Source organism: Eschrichtius robustus, chromosome X (assembly GCF_028021215.1).
Source record: "Eschrichtius robustus isolate mEscRob2 chromosome X, mEscRob2.pri, whole genome shotgun sequence".
Classification (NCBI taxonomy): domain Eukaryota; kingdom Metazoa; phylum Chordata; class Mammalia; order Artiodactyla; family Eschrichtiidae; genus Eschrichtius; species Eschrichtius robustus.
The window spans coordinates 10,674,675-10,691,811 of NC_090845.1; the positions used below are offsets into that span (position 1 = coordinate 10,674,675).

The window sequence follows — 17,137 nt, forward strand, 5'->3', positions numbered from 1 at the left end:
TGCACTAAAGTTTTTCTTCCCAGATGTAGCTGCATTTTAACATTCCTTCACCGCCCCACACCCCTCTCAAATTTCAGACTTTGGCAGCTAATTGATGGCTCTTCCATTGCAGCATTCTAAATAACAGTGAATAGGAAAACACTGCTTCTCCCAACTTAAAAGCTATAATACTGAAAAGCTAAGATGCTAAGAGCTAAATATGTAACCAAGTTTTTTATGAACCTCAGTAATTGACAACTACAGTCATGGGGTGGAGGTCCGGGTGCTGTTTAGACCACTGAGAAGCATCAAGCCGGACTGTTTAGTTTCAAATGTAGCAAAAGAGAGGCAGCAAACGGGAATTTTAAATTCTGATTCTTGGTGTATTTTAGAAGGGCGATTTGTTCTTTCTTATGCTTTCAGGTGTTTCCAATGTGGACCTCGAAGAGACAGTTTCTCATCCTTTTTAACATGATCCTAATTTCCGAACTCCTTGGGGCTAGATGGTTTCCTAAAACTCTGCCCTGTGATGTCACTCTGGATGCTCCAAACGCCCATGTGATCGTGGACTGCACAGACAAGCATTTGACAGAAATTCCTGGAGGTATTCCCACCAATGCCACCAACCTCACCCTCACCATTAACCATATAGCGGGTATCTCTCCAGCGTCCTTCTACCGGCTGGACCATCTGGTAGAGATCGATTTCAGATGCAACTGTGTACCTGTTCGACCGGGGCCAAAAGACAATGTGTGCACCAGAAGGCTGCAGATTAAACCCAGCAGCTTTAGTAAACTCGCTTATTTAAAATCTCTTTACCTGGATGGAAACCAGCTTCTAGAAATACCTCAGGATCTTCCTCCCAGCTTACAGCTGCTGAGCCTTGAGGCCAACAGCATCTTCTCGATCATGAAAGAGAATCTAACAGAGCTGGCCAACCTAGAAATACTCTACCTGGGCCAAAACTGTTACTATCGCAATCCTTGTAATGTTTCGTTTTCCATTGAAAAAGATGCTTTCCTAAATATGACAAATTTAAAATTGCTCTCCCTAAAAGATAACAATATCTCAGCTGTCCCCACTATTTTGCCACCTACTTTAACTGAACTCTATCTTTATAACAACATCATTGCAAAGATCCAAGAAGATGATTTTAATAACCTCAATCGACTGCAAGTTCTTGACCTAAGTGGAAATTGCCCTCGCTGTTATAATGCTCCGTTTCCTTGTACACCCTGTGAAAATAATTCTCCCCTACAGATCGACCTAAATGCTTTTGATGCATTGACAGAATTACAAGTTTTACGTCTACACAGTAACTCTCTTCAGTATGTGCCCCAAAGATGGTTTAAAAACGTTAACAAACTTAAAGAACTAGATCTTTCCCAAAACTTCTTGGCCAAAGAAATTGGGGATGCCAAATTTTTGCATCTTCTTCACAACCTTGTCCAATTGGATCTGTCTTTCAATTATGAACTTCAGGTCTATCATGCATTTATGAATCTGTCAGATGCATTTTCTTCACTGAAAAACTTGAAAGTTTTGCGGATCAAAGGCTATGTCTTTAAAGAGCTGAGAAGTTCATACCTCTCCCCATTACATAATCTTTCCAATCTTGAAGTTCTTGATCTCGGCACTAACTTTATAAAAATTGCTGACCTCAGCATGTTTAAACAATTTAAAACGTTGAAATTCATAGATCTCTCAGTGAATAAAATATCACCTTCAGGAGATTCAAGTGAAGATGGCTTCTGCTCTAACATGAGAACTTCTGTAGAAGGTCATGGGCCCCAGGTCCTTGAAGCATTACATTATTTCAGGTATGATGAATTTGCAAGGAGTTGCAGGTCCAAAAACAAAGAGCCTCCGTCTCTCTTGCCTCTTAATGAAGATTGTTACAAGTATGGGCCGACCTTGGACCTAAGTGGAAATAATATATTTTTTATCAAGTCTTCTGAGTTTCAGTATCTTTCTTTCCTCAAATGCCTAAACTTATCGGGAAATACCATTAGCCAAACGCTTAATGGTAGTGAATTTCAGCCTTTAGTGGAGTTGAAATATTTGGACTTCTCTAACAATCGACTTGATTTACTCTACTCAACAGCATTTGAGGAGCTACGCAACCTGGAAGTCCTAGATATAAGTAGTAACAGCCATTATTTTCAATCAGAAGGAATAACTCACATGCTAAACTTTACCAAGAACCTAAAGGTTCTGAAGAAACTGATGATGAACAACAATGACATCGCTACCTCCACCAGCAGGACCATGGAGAGCGAATCTCTTAAAATTCTGGAATTCAGAGGAAATCATTTGGATATTTTATGGAGAGATGGTGATAACAGATACTTAAAATTCTTTAAGAATCTGCTGAACTTAGAGGAATTAGACATCTCTGAAAATTCCCTGAGTTTCTTACCCAGTGGAGTTTTTGATGGTATGCCTCCAAATCTAAAGACTCTCTCCTTGGCCAAAAATGGGCTCAAGTCTTTCAGTTGGGGAAGACTCCAGTATCTGAGGAATCTAGAAACGTTGGATCTCAGCTACAACCAACTGAAGACTGTCCCTGAGAGATTATCCAACTGTTCCCACAGCCTCAAGAAATTCATACTTAAGAACAATCAAATCAGGCACCTGACAAAGTATTTTCTACAAGATGCTTTCCAGTTACGACATCTGGACCTGAGCTCAAATAAAATCCAGGTTATCCAAAAGACTAGTTTTCCAGAAAACGTCCTCAACAATCTGGACATTTTGTTTTTGCATCACAATCGGTTTCTGTGCAACTGTGACGCTGTGTGGTTTGTCTGGTGGGTTAACCATACAGAGGTGACGATTCCTTACTTGGCCACAGATGTGACTTGTATGGGACCAGGAGCACACAAGGGCCAGAGTGTAGTCTCTCTGGATCTATATACCTGTGAGTTAGATCTGACTAACTTCATCCTGTTCTCACTTTCCATATCGGCAGTTCTCTTTCTGATGATGATCACAACAGCAAACCATCTCTATTTCTGGGATGTGTGGTATAGTTACCATTTCTGTAAGGCCAAGATAAAGGGGTATCGACGTCTGATATCACCGAATTCTTGCTATGACGCTTTTATTGTGTATGACACTAAAGACCCAGCAGTGACAGAGTGGGTTTTGGATGAGCTGGTGGCCAAATTGGAAGACCCAAAAGAGAAATGTTTTAATTTATGTCTCGAGGAAAGGGACTGGTTACCAGGGCAGCCTGTTCTGGAAAATCTTTCCCAGAGCATACAGCTTAGCAAAAAGACAGTGTTTGTCATGACAGACAAGTATGCAAAGACTGAGAATTTTAAGATAGCATTTTACTTGTCCCATCAGAGGCTCATGGATGAAAAAGTGGACGTAATTATCTTGATATTCCTTGAGAAGCCCCTTCAGAAGTCCAAGTTTCTCCAGCTCCGGAAGAGGCTCTGTGGGAGTTCTGTCCTTGAGTGGCCAACAAACCCACAGGCCCATCCGTACTTCTGGCAGTGTCTGAAAAACGCCCTGGCCACAGACAATCACGTGACCTACAGCCAGGTGTTCAAAGAGACAGCCTAGCCCTTCTTTGCAAAATGTGTCTGCCTAACTTACCAAGGAGAGGCTCGGCTGCCTAGATTGGCTCATGCATGTCCCACCGAAAGAGTGTTTTAAACTTTTCCAAGCCCTGAGATTGCCCATATTGGAGAGGAGTCACCGATATATGACAAAGGAACTGGAAAATTGGGATTTATATAAGCACCAAGTCGTCTTTCTTAGCTCTCTGTGTCTCCATTTGCACTTGAGTCTCTGCCTTCTGCTGCTGTATAAAATACTGTTGGGAGAAGGGTGGCAAGTAGAGGAGGACGTGGCACTTTGATTCTCCTGGAATTGTGATTATTACATAAACACACAGTCACTAAATTGAGAAGAACTGCATTTCTACCCTTAAGAAGTACTGGTATGTATGGAAATAGGGTAAAAAAAAATGCTCGGGGTCTACCTATATGACATTAAAATGTACCAGAGTTAATTAGTGGGAATAAACCAAAAACAAAAACAGTTAACTCCTCAACCAAGTGCTTGAGTATAATCTGGCACCCCCTTCTGTGCAGACTGAGTGTTGGCGCCCAACAGGTGGTTGCTGCTGAGGTGCTCCTCGCTCTTTTCCCCTGGGCCTGTTATTGGGTTCTGTGGGGAAACAGAAACACCTTTGCCATTGATGGACATAGCCTACTTACAAATGGGAGAAAAATAAAGTGCTCTGCCTTTATGCAAAATGATGGTCTTTACCTTTGATGATAATTTACCTGCTTAAATATTGCTGTGGACTAAATGTTTGTGCCCACCCCCAAATTCATATGCTGAAATCCTAACCCCCAGTATGATGGTATTAGGAGGTGGGGTTTTTGAGAGGTGATTAGATCACGAGAGCGGAGCCCTCATGACGGGATTACTGCCTTAGAAGAAGCAGCCAGAGGCATAACTTGCCGTGTTCCCACCACGTGAGGATACAAAGAGAGGTGGGCCGTCTGCAAGCCACGAGAGAACTCTCACCAGAGCCAGAGCATGTTGGCACTCTCATCTCAGACTTCCGTCCTTCAGACCTGTGAGAAATAAATGTTTGTTCTTTAAGCCACCCAGTTTGTGATGTTTTGTTATAGCGACCAAGCTAAGACAGATATTTTCATCTGCATTGAAAAGTACTGTATCCAAAGAAAAATTGCCTCATCCAATGATCTTTCAAACTGCTTTGTTAACTAATACTGTATATTTATAATCGTCTGAAAACTTGATCCATCAACATTAGACGATTTTGGCGGTAAACTCTGAAGAAGGACCCCAAGAGCATGTATTTATTTAGAGTTGTCAGGCAGGGATGACAATTGCATGGATTCCTTTAAATTTGGGGTTGGGGGGAGGAACAGAGGTTTATCGACCTTAACACTGAGAAAGCTTCGGTCTTGAGCTTCGGCTTCACTACTCAAAAAAACAACAGAAAGGACCAAGATGTTCTGGAGACACACCTTCCAAGTGAGTATAAATTTGCATGAGTTCAAAGTTTGAAACGTGACCAATTTGTTTTTATTTCATGAAAGAAGTTATCTACAGAGGTGTCTGTGCCCTTTGGAAGATAGTGTGTAAGGGTTCAAATCCGAGAGTATGAGCTGGGAGATACTGTGTTTTCCTCGTATGTGGAAAAGCCAAAGGTTTTACTTTAAGGATGGCTATCAATACACAGTATATAAATTATTTCCAAAGGACACATAATCAATTAATAAGAGTCACAAATTCCCAGATTAATTTCTGGATTGAATAGAGCCAATGATCTGACAACCTCTGTAAACTTGATTGTACTTCATAGATGCCTTCTTCGGTGAAAACAAAGATAGCATCATAAAAATTGGCTTTGGCATGATAAACTTTCTTCTATTAAAACACATAAATACAGGGACTTCCCGTGGTGGTCCAGTGGTTAAGACTCTGTGCTTCCACTGCAGGGGGCACCGGTTCGATCCCTGGTCGGGGAACTAAGATCCCGCGTGCCACGAGGTACAGCCAAAAAACACACACACACATAAATACATAAGGTTTAAGCTAGTTTGGTGATTTATAAACCATGAAGCACTTGAAGACAACTTAAACATCTGAAATGGATCAAGAGGAAGGGAAACTGAAAGCAATGCAACTCAGAAACCACAACGTATTTCAACATGAGATTGTGTACAGTGGTTTGTTGTAAGAAATGACCAAAAGCACTTCAACAGATGGTTTTAATTTTAATTCCTTTGTAATCTCGACAAGTCACTCTTTGAACCTCCTGACGGTCTTCTGTGGAGTCCTGTTCTATTGGAGCCATTCATAGATGGCACAGATCAAAAGCCACCAACTCAGGCCACCAGGAGCGCATGATTGCTAGTTCTCCTGCCAGGCTCCGAGTGTCCTGCTTTCAGCTGACCCGCTTCTGGTTGGCGCTGCTCTAGAAGGGAATCCCGAGTCTCCATAAATCCCACTCTACCATCAGGGGGTTCCCAACCTCTTTCCACCCTGAACCTGGCCAGGATGTGTCCTTCCTCCTCGGATAGAGGCTGTACCTCAGCAAGACTTGGGCATTTGTAGGATCCAAGCCAAGGGAAGCATTAGGCAGGTAAGTGTACGGCTGAGAAAAAGGCAAAGCAAGTGTTCGCAGCCCATAGAACGGAGAGAAGGTGAGTCTAACCGTAGCTCCGCTGCTGAGTCAGGGTCTCTTGGCCCCATCCTCACATCTACTTCCAGCTCTATCTGTCTGAATGGTCTTAGGTCCAGCTGGTCTCCTAAATGCAGTCAGGGAATACAGAGTATATGAGAGGGGCAATGGTGACTTAACAACCTGGGCATCTTGTTCCCCAGTCTCCAAGGAAGCTGTAATGGGGACAGCAAGGATGCACTGGGGACAGAAGGATTCCTTCTTTCTCAGGAACCTGTCCCCCTCCACCCCCATAAAACATGCTTTTTATTTACTTCCTCCTCCTCATCCTAACCAGAGAGAACCAGGTTGCATCTCCTGTGAGGTATTTATGGCCCAGTTTTAAAACGGGGGTGGGGATAGGGTTTGCTTTGTCCTCTGCCTCTCCTGCACGCACTCAAGTGGGCAGAGAACACTGGTTATGGGGCAGATTTACTAGCCTGGCTGTGGAAGCTCATCCCTCCTTGGAGCCTTGGGATACCAGGCCTCAGGAGCAGTTAGTAGTGGGACACGCCACCAGTCACCTCTGCTGGAAACTCGAACCCTTGAGCCTAAGAAGCACTGGGAATTCTTTGTATCTTCTGAAGCACAGATATCAGTGTGGGAGGGAAATGACCAAAGAACGTGATAGAGGGCGACTCAAAAGGAGATGTTCTCTGGAGAACACGAGGACTGAAAGTGAATCCATGTCATTGAGTTAATGTGATGAAGGAGAACACGAGGGGCACCAACCAACCAACCAACCAACCTAGTGAAGGGGAAGGGTTACAAAGAGAGGAAAAAGTCCCAAACTTGTGACGAGATTGTGTGGAAGAAGGCCTGGTGACACAGGGGCCATCCATGCTGGTGACAATGAGATGACAACAGGGCAGTTTCACACTGTTTGGGGTTTTGTATGTTTTTCCATCTTTCTTCTTTTGCCTTCCCCTCCCTCTCAGTTTCCTTTTCGGCTTTAGGCACCCACGGCCAGCCTCGTGTCCTACACAAGAATGAACAGAAAGAGCCGTTGTTGCAGGTGGATTCTTCTGTTTGGAAGCGGTGGTTTGGTGTGTACTTTTGGTTTAAAACTGGTCTCTTTCCCACACATACAGAGTAAATCCCCACCTGCTTCAGTGAGCATGAGCTTCTGTAATTGGCATGGTGAAACCTTCCCTGGGTGACACTGGCCGGACTCTCTGTCACATTCAAACTCATATTCTTTCAACTTATCCCAACTTTCAAGCATGTGGGTTAAGAAACTGAGTAAGATCTGGTGCTCTGCCTCAAGATTACCCTACTCTTGGGTTGTAATTAATTTCTAACGTGTTTGCCATGACATTTCAATGATTGTATTTCTTCATGTATATATCCCTTCTCCCTCTTGGTGATTTATACGAATTGTTTTGGAAGAGCCCAGACACACTGACTGAGGAGGTTTGAGTCCCAGTGGCTCACAACAAGCACCCCCCAGAAAGAGTCTGTTAGGTTCTGGAGGATAAGAGGAAGCCCCCGTGGCCTCGTGGCAGTTTTCACACATCCCTAGAGCCCACCAGTGGTCAGGGTGAGGCGGGCAGATGCTTCCACACGCAGAAAATGGTTCTCAATGTCCTTCTGGCTGGTGGCACCCCTGAAGCAAAGGCCAGACAGAGACAGCCAACTAGGGCACCATCTTTGTCTTGTATGATACACATGACTGCCTCACTTCTCACTGACCAAGGAGATGCAGCGGGTCAGAGATTCCAGAGGCTTTCAGAATTGTGAATTGCCTGAGCTTACGTCTTGAGCCATAGAAGTTTGTAGGAACATCTCCATGAACCCATATCTGAGGCCCATTGTCCAGGGGGACCAAGCTGCTAAGAAGAGCAGGGGTGGGGGGGGGCTGTTCTGGCAGTTAGAACTAGCCTGCTGTCCTGCAGTCACCCTGGGACAGTGGGTAACACTCCTGGGCCAGGTCCAAATGGAGGCCCACCAAGCAGGACCTTGTGACCAGGTGACATGCATTAAATAAAATGGTTTACAGTGCCCATCTCACTCCCCTAGGTCCTCATTTCCCACCATTTAGTTGCCTTTTGATGGAAGCTGAATTAGAAGAATGAGTTTTAAAATAATCACCAATTTGTCTCCTACTCCTGAGGACAGGCCCCCAAGGGAATGACGGGGTGAGGAGAGAGCGAGGAGGATCTTAACGATGAAGGGCGTAAGGTGAAGTCACTGGTACCTGGACAGCGTTACCGAGTGGGGTCTGGAGGAGGAAGAGGAGGGAAGGAATCATATTTATTAAGCAGCAAAGCCAAGTTCAAGGCTTCATTTATTCCGTTAAATCTTCACATCAGCTCTTTGAGGCTGGTATTAAGAGCTCCATCTCAAAGAGGATGGGTTAACTCAGAGATGAAGGTGGGATCAGACATGTTAAGTCAACTGCCAAGGTCACAGAGGCAGTAAATGGCCCTGCCCCGAACTGACCCAGCTCTGTCCGGCCAGGTCAGCTGGTTCTCCAATTTTACAGGGGATCAGAATCACCGAAGGAGCTTGGAAACCATGTGGTTGCGGGCCTCCACACCAGAGATCCTGATCTCTGGGACCCAGGACCCTGCATTTCTGAAACTAGCCCAAGTGCTTCTGAAGCAGCTGCTCTGCGGAGCCCCGTTTGGGAAGCGCCACATCTTCCTTTGGGATACCAGAGATTGTTAACTCAGGGATCACTTCAGCAAGGAAAGCCTGAACCCCCAGGTATGCTCAATTTCTCTCTCTCCTTCTGTGTATAACCCTCAGCGTTCTTAACCCACTGCTCGGAAACGGAGCTGCACTTCAACCCAAATTGCTTCCCATTAGGCACTTGTTTTCAGGAGGGATATAAGCTACCCGTACAGGATGGGCGGTTCTGTTCAGGGCTAACATGTGAAGACAGTTTGGGCAAGCACACTGAGCAGATTTGGGCAGAGACAGAGGCAGGTGGACAGCTGATTCGCGGTCCCATAAGTCCTGACCAGTAGAGCTGCTGCTTGTGTTCACGGTTTAAAGGATGTCTTGACTGTAATTTTCCTAGTATCTGACTGAATTAGACACTAACTGTGGTTCTACGTATACGGTGCAGAGTGCCACCTAATGGAACCTCATGGGTGTTGCTGGTCTGCTACTGAGACCCTTGGCTAGGTCTCCAAAGTGGGGTGTGGGAAGAAAATATAAGAATAGATATAATCATCTTTTAGAAAGTGTGTCTGTGGCTATTTTATCATATACGTAGTGTATTAATACAGAAATATGTAGGGCTGTATGTTCAATGTTGTTTATTGATGAGAGGGCAATGTAAAAAGTATTGGAGACCATAGACTATCAAATCTTTGTTTTGACCACTCATTTCCATTGCTTTGATTTGGTGTCTCAAGATGGGGCTGGCCGTGCATTGCCCTTTGCACGCGCAGGCATAGATGAAAAACCTGAGTTAACCAGGTGAGCAGCCTTCTTTTCCCTATGACACATTTCCTCTTTTCATACAGCGTGGCCCCCATGTTAAACCGTGGCTTTTGTAGCAATGACACCGTCTTAGCATCTCTCTAGTGCCCTCTGTCGCTCTCTCGATTCCAATCTCACTCACTGAGCGCTCTCTCCCTCTCTCCTATTTCTGAATAATCTAACTACTAACTGTTCTCCTCCACCACCCCCTCATCCCCACCCCAGCCCATAAATGGCATCTTCAAAGCCTGCTGTAATTTAATAGTTTGAGGATTAGCGGTCTTTTTCATCCTACTTAACTGTGAGTTCATGAAAACTGTCTCTGGGTGGGCATGATGCTTGCGGGTTTCATGCCCACTTCCCACAGGCAACATTAAGCAAGTCAGAGATGATGGAATGCTCACTTGCTATTATACATACATAGAACATTCCTCATACAGTGAATATTTTTAATCTTTTTCTTTGAGCATACAGTATCTGGGAATTTTCTTCTACTAACCATTTCTGCTGTGTATAAAGTTTATGCTCAACATTTCATGTATTATATTCATATATTAAAATTTTTTTAATTTAAAGGGTGATACTTCATTCGTTAGCTCTTCCATGCAGTACGTATTCTCAATCACTATTTGGTCTCCTCTTGTTTTCTTTGAATTTAAGTCCATCAAACTTTCCAGAAATGTCTCAGATACCCAGAGCTCATTTCTGCAGGCTTTTTTTAAAATATAATTTTTTCATTTTCCATAATTTTTCTACCATGAGAACGCTGACCACTTCCTGCTTAAAACTTATCGGAGGAAAGTCCCTTTTTCTTGATCCAAGTTCCCATATTTCCCTAGTTCTGCTTTTTCCTATGATCCTGCAGGAAGAAGAAGAGGGGCTTCCCTGGTGGCGCAGTGGTTGAGACTCTGCCTGCCAATACAGGGGACACGGGTTCGAGCCCTGGTCTGGGAAGATCCCACATGCCGCGGAGCAACTGGGCCCGTGAGCCACAACTACTGAGCCTGCGCGTCTGGGGCTTGTGCTCCGCAACAAGAGAGGCCGCGATAGTGAGAGGCCCGCGCACCGCGATGAAGAGTGGCCCCCGCTCGCCGCAACTAGAGAAAGCCCTCGCACAGAAACGAAGACCCAACACAGCCAAATAAATAAATAAATAAATAAATAAATAAATTTATTAAAAAAAAAAAAAGAAGAAGAAAATCCAGAAGTATGAAGGAGTGCCATGTTCATTTGCATAGGACCCTGTGATGCTTCTTTACCTCCAAGAATCAGAATTGAGTTCTTCCCGTTCTTACCCCTCCCCACCTTCTCCTGATATTTCCACTGACTCTAGGTATAATTGGTTTTCTCGAGTGTCACACGTGAGTTTACATTTTTCCTGATATAGCCTGTTTTCATGAAACTTCTTTTAAAAAGCCCTGTTGAGAGAGACCATACCGAGGTTTATATACAAAAGTATAAAGTGCTTTCTTCCGAGAATGTGATGGGCAGGGTTGATCTCTCCCTAAGCGGCGCTGGACACCAGAGTTGCACCAAGTCCAGCCTTGGTGAAGTTCACTTGGAAATTTAGGATTCCATTTAGAAAGGGAAGTCTTCAGAATTGTTGGGGTCTGTGGGAGCCTGGTTACTTATACCTCTCTCCAGCTGAGCAATACACACCGGCATCAGGTGGGGTTAAGACCCAGCATTTGCTAAATTTGATGCCCATAGCTTGCATTTGTCGTCTTATAACTCTCCAACCCCTCTGGCTCCACTGAGTTGGTCCGCCCAGCTACAGATAGAAAAGAAGAAGGAATACAAGCTTTCAACCCAGAGCGAGGGCGCCCTGCCTCAGGGCGGTAGAAACGAGGAGGGGGTGTGCTCTGCTCTGCTCGGGCTGCCCCTAGAGAACAAGAGCCGGGAGACTGGAACAAACAGGCGCAGTGACCGTTTCCCCACTGTTGCCAATCCGACAAGTCGCTCTGTCCCCCGTGAGAAGCATAGGACGGGGTAAAAGGAAAGAAGGTCTAGTCACCATCCTTCCCCATTTCAGGAGTTGATGTCACAATGTAAAGAGAAGAGAAAACTCCTTCCAAAGTGCCATTCTGAATCAATGATAAATGAGTAAAATCTCAATTAAATGAACTATACTAAGAAATTAGTCTGTAGAACGTCAGGCCATGCTTGGAGTCATGAAATGAAGAAGACTCTTCTTTTAAAAGCCTAAGACCAAAACTTACAGGTTTCTCATCCTTACAGGAGATAGAGAGTCCTTACCTTCCGGGGCGCTAGAGGTATCATTTCTAAGACTCTTTATTATTGATTGGGTTCCATAATTTCCTTTCAGCATTTATGAGATAGTGTAGGATGTAGTTATTTAGAATTTGTATTCTGCATTATATTGATGTAGTATTTAGAAGCTGTCAATTGTACCCATTCATTCATTCACTCATTCATTCATTTTATTCAGGCAGTCCATAAATATTATTGTGTGCACACCATGGACCAGGCATGGTGCTAGGGGCTGAGGAGACGCTGGTGAGCAAAAATAGAAATATTCCCTGTTTCCCCAGAGCTTATTCAGAAACTCATCAATCAGATAATCGTGTTGAGGGGGATTCAAGTGCTTTGAAGGAAAGGAAGAATGTTCTAGAAGATTATGTAATTCTCATGTTACACATCAGAGAACTGAGTCAGACTGGGGAGGAGAAGGGGCAGGCTGTCTAAGGAAAGCCACCGAGCTGAGATGTGAAAAATGAGTTAACTGAACAAGACAGCATTGGAAGAGGACCATATTTGGAGGTAGGACATCACAAGTGTGGCTTAGTAATACTGATTTGGGGAGCTTTCCAATACCCAAACTGGAGATGCTGAGTCAGTAGTTGGCCACAGTCTGTGGAGCTAAGAAAGAGAGCTGAGCTAGAGATGCGTAGTTCAAGTCTCCTGCGGCGATGACAGTGATGGACACCTTGGGCAGAAATGATGTAGTCTAGGGACTTGCTATTCAAACAGTGGTCCCTGGACCAACAACGTCAGCACCTCCTGGGAGTTCCTTAGAAAAGCCCCACTTTGTACCTGATAAATCAGAATCTGAATTTCAACAACAGACCCAAGTGGTTGCCAGGCATTTCACAGTTTGAGAAGCGCTGCCCTTATTAACCTCAGCGCTACTGACAAAGCATTCTTTACTGGGATGAGGTGTGTGTGTGGAGGGGGGAGCTTTTGAGGGTAGGGCATTTAGCATCCCCAGCCTCTGCCCACCAGGCGCCACGAGCATCTCCCCTTCCCTCCCCTCGAGTTGTGAAAACTACAAATACTCTGCCAAACGTCCCTTGGGGGACAAGATACACCTCCCCTCAGTTGAGAACCACTGACCGAAGGGCAAGGTATGGAGTAAATGGAAAGATGATGGGAATTGAGCTTTGAAGAATTCTAATTGTTCACAGCTGGCAGAAGATGAGCCTGGAAAGGACAATGAAAAGGAGGAGACAGAGAGAGAAGGAAAACGAGGAGAGCAGTGTCTAAGATATCAAGGAAGCAAGGATGATGAGGACGGTGTCACGTGCCGCTGAGATGAAGGTGAGGACTGCAGAGTGCCCATTTAATTGAGAGAAATGGAAGTGACCCTCTGGGAGCTTGTTAGAAATACAGAATCTCAGGTCCCACCCCAGACCTCCTGAATCAGAATCTACGTTCATTTGAACAAGAGCCCCAGGCCCCCAGGCGATTCCTACACACACATTAAAGTCTGCTAACAGAGACTTAGGTAAGTCTTTAAGCTAGTTTAGTAGTGAAGGAGAGGAAACAAAACGCTGTGCAATTGTATCTACAACCGGTTTGCTACATGTGACTGCCTTAAATATACTTACTGTCTATAAACAGATTTAAAGGAACCACATGTGGTTGAACATGGCACATATTTAAACAGGAAAGTGCAATTTCCAAACTCATAAATCAGAACTCTGGTTGCACTCCTGTTTTCAAGGTACTTGATGGCTTCAACATTTCATGATTTTATTAAAGTCTCAAGTACAGTCATTACTTTATACTTTCATGCAGGCAGTTAGTGCCCATGAACAAATGAACATGTGTTTGCAGCTAATTGGCTTTCATAAAAGAAGAATATTTAGTATAGTTTGGTGTAAGCAGAATCTTAATTAATATTTTTACTAATTGTGTTTCTATCGGTGGACGTGCTGTTGACGTATATTACTCTAGACCGGCGGTTTTCTTTTTCTTTTTTCCCCAATTTTATTGAGACATAATTGGCAAATAAAAATTGTACATATTGAAGGTGTACAACGTGATGGTTTGATATATGTATATATTGTGAAATGATTACCACACATCCATCACCTGAAATAGTTACCAATTTTGGCGGTGTGTGGTGAGAACACTTAACATCTACTCTCTTAGCAAATCTCAAGTGTGAAATACAGTTTTATTAACTGTAATCATCATGCTGTGTATTTGATCCTCAGAGCTTATTCATCTTATAACTGACAGTTTGTACCCTTTGACTAACATCTTCCCATTTGCCTTAGTGCCGCCCTCACCCATTCTACTCCCTGATTCTGAGTTTGACTATTTTAGATTCCACCTATAAAGACACTGTACAGTATTTGTCTTTCTCTGTTCGACTTATTTCACTTAGCATAATGTCCTACACGTTCATCCGTGTTGTTCCAAATGGTAGAATTTGCTTCATTTTTATGGCTGAATTTTATATATATATATATCTCACATTTTCTTTATCCATTCATCCATCAGTGGACACTTAGGTTTTTTCCATCTCTTGACTAGAGTGAATAATGCTTCAGTGAACATAGGGGTGCAGATATCTTTTCAAATTAGTGTTTTCGTTTTCTTCAGGTAAATACCCAAAACTGGAATTACTGGATCATATGGTAACTCTATTTTTAATTTTTTGAGGAACCTCCGTACTGTTTTCCATAGTGGCTGCACCAATGTACATTCTCACCAACAGTGCACAAGGGTTCCTTTTTCTCTACATCCTCGCCAACACTTGTTATTTCTTGTTTTTTTGATAACGGCCATTCTGGCTGGTATGAGGGGATATCTCATTGTGGTTTTGATTTGTGTTTCCCTGATGACTACTGATGCCCAGCACCTTTTCATGTACCTATTGGCGATTTGTATGTCTTCTTTGGAAAAATGTCTATTCAGATCCTCTGTCCATTTTTAAGTTGATTGTTTGCTTTTTGCTGTCGAGTTGTATGAGTTCCTTATGTATTTTGGATATTAACCCCTAATCAGATAGATGGTTTGCAAATATTTTCTCCTGTTTTATAGATTGCCTTTTCACTTTGTTGATGTTTTTCTTTGTTATGCAGAAACTTTTTAGTTTGATGTAGTCCCACTTGCTGATATTTGCTTTTGTTGCTTGTGCTTTTGGTGTCATATCCAAAAAAACACTGACCGGTGTCAAGGAGGTTTTTTGCTATGTTTTCCTCAAGGAGTTTTACGGTTTTAAGTTCTATATTTAAGGCTTTAATCCATGCAGACACACAGGTGTAAGACGACCCTGTCCCATCAATAACAAGGGCTACAACTGCAGAGAGTCTCAGGCTGGGGACAGTACCATGATATCCCAGAAGGGAGGAGATATTTATTGTGAGACAGTCCTGGTGATTCAGATCTCAGTTTCCCCACTTGCTACGGTGGTTCTTAACCTTGGCTGTCATTGAAATTACCTGAGGTTCTTCAAAAATCCCCATGCCTGGGCCCCACCAATGAAGCTTCTGATTTAATTGGTCTGGGGGAGAGCCATTTGGACTTGAAATCTTGCAGGTGATTCCAATGTGCAGGCAAAGTCGAGAATCATCACTCTATTGCAAGCGGTTCTCAGACTTGAGCGTGCGTCAGAGTCGCCTGAGGGGCTTGTTAAACCTCGGATTGCTGCGTCCCGCATTGGTTTCTGATTCGGTGGGTCTGAAGTTGGAGCCTGAGAATTTGCATCTCTAACAAGCTGGGCCCGGGGCGGGGGGGTTGGGGGGGGGGGCGGGGGGCCGCTGCTGATGTTACTGAGTGGTCTTCAGACTTCATTGGCTCTGCCCTGGAGCTCCTGAGTTTCTTGAGTCCTGACATTTGCATTTTAAATAAGAGCCAGGTGATCCCAATGCACGTGATCTAGATACAAAGCCTTGCAAAACCTTGCCCTAGATGGTGAGATCGAACTGGGAGGCACAGTCATCTTTGAGATTGTCCTCCGTTTTCTTTCCTTTTCTTTCATTCCCATTCACGCTGACCTTAAGCTCTGTGCCCATTGCCTCGGGGGACATGTGCGGGGTAAGTGAGTTCCTGGGATTTTGTCTTCTAAAAGCCTAATAGTCTTAGGAGATCATGAGGGGTTTGTGGAGGTAAAGCTACTCAAGGATATCTGGGTCTCCAGGAATGGCAAAAGGCGAGGTTGCTTCTCCACCTTTTTTTGGAGAGAGAAGCCAAGAGGGAAGGGAATGGGAGGGCTGGGGAGGCCTGTTGATTCAGAGAAAAGAGGGGACCTGCCAACTTCATGTGGAAGATGAAGACGCACCCCCGTGTGTCACTACAGCAGAGCCAGAAACTGTGTACAATTCCTGGGAGGCAAGGGTCCTCCGGTCCCCTGAAGGTCTGAGTTAACCTTCGGAAGAGTCAGGTAGGATGAAAGCTCAGGGACAGAAACAAAATCGAATCATAGAAAATGAAGCTGTCTTTGTGTACATCGCAGTTGGTAGACTGACCTTCACACCGGATATCTGTTCTACTCTTGGAACATTTTCCACCTGGCAGTATTTCTTTTGTAATCTGGTTTTGTTTTGTTTTCTCAAAATCTAACTCAGTAAGTGGATTTAGAATAGATACAGGGAAGTCTGAGCTTTATTTCACATCTTTCATAACTTATGAAATTGACCCTTCTCTAGCTCATTACTTAGTTAAAATTTTCTATCTATTCCCAAATGGGGGAGCAAAAGCTTCATGGTTTTGCTTTTCTTGAATCTTAAACCTTCGAGACCCATAGGGCAAACTATGAATAAAAATTGTTTTTATTTGGAAGCTTGGGTTGCCCTAACTGAAACGGCCCCCAAACGAAGAATAAGACCTTTATACATGTGTAGATTTTATTAACCTTTGCAGCAGTGTAAAATTTTATACTCAACTTATCCCATGTATATCACACAAAAAGGACCCCTCTGCCTGTTCAGGAAGGGAAATACTGGGCAGGGTGCGCCACCTGGTGGCAGGATGGTTATTAACTCCTTTGCCATGGGCTGGGTCATCCAGAAGTAATTTCTGACCCTGAAGGCGGTTCTGAGGTCCCTTGGAGGTGGCAGGTCCAAAAAGGAAGAAACAGAAATGGTTTCCTCCAAATCTAAAAGCCCCACGTTGAGAGAGATGAAGATTGGGAAAAGAGAATTTGAAGGAAAGAAGAAAGAAGACCAGTTGGGGTGCGGAGAGGGAACAAGGGGTCCTGGGGATTGTGAGGAATCCATTTAAGACCTTCTGGAGTCTTCCTCTCCATACCCAGCCCGG

The 17,137-nt window shown here is 44.0% G+C and overlaps 1 protein-coding gene across 1 annotated transcript; it reads left to right on the forward strand.

Moving 5' to 3' along the window:
• Positions 1-393: 393 nt before the first annotated feature.
• On the forward strand, positions 394-3,552 carry TLR7 (toll like receptor 7). Its single transcript, XM_068533363.1, has one exon. It carries the CDS (start codon positions 412-414, stop codon positions 3,550-3,552), a length of 3,141 nt encoding a protein of 1,046 aa, XP_068389464.1. The 5' UTR covers positions 394-411.
• Positions 3,553-17,137: the final 13,585 nt, after the last annotated feature.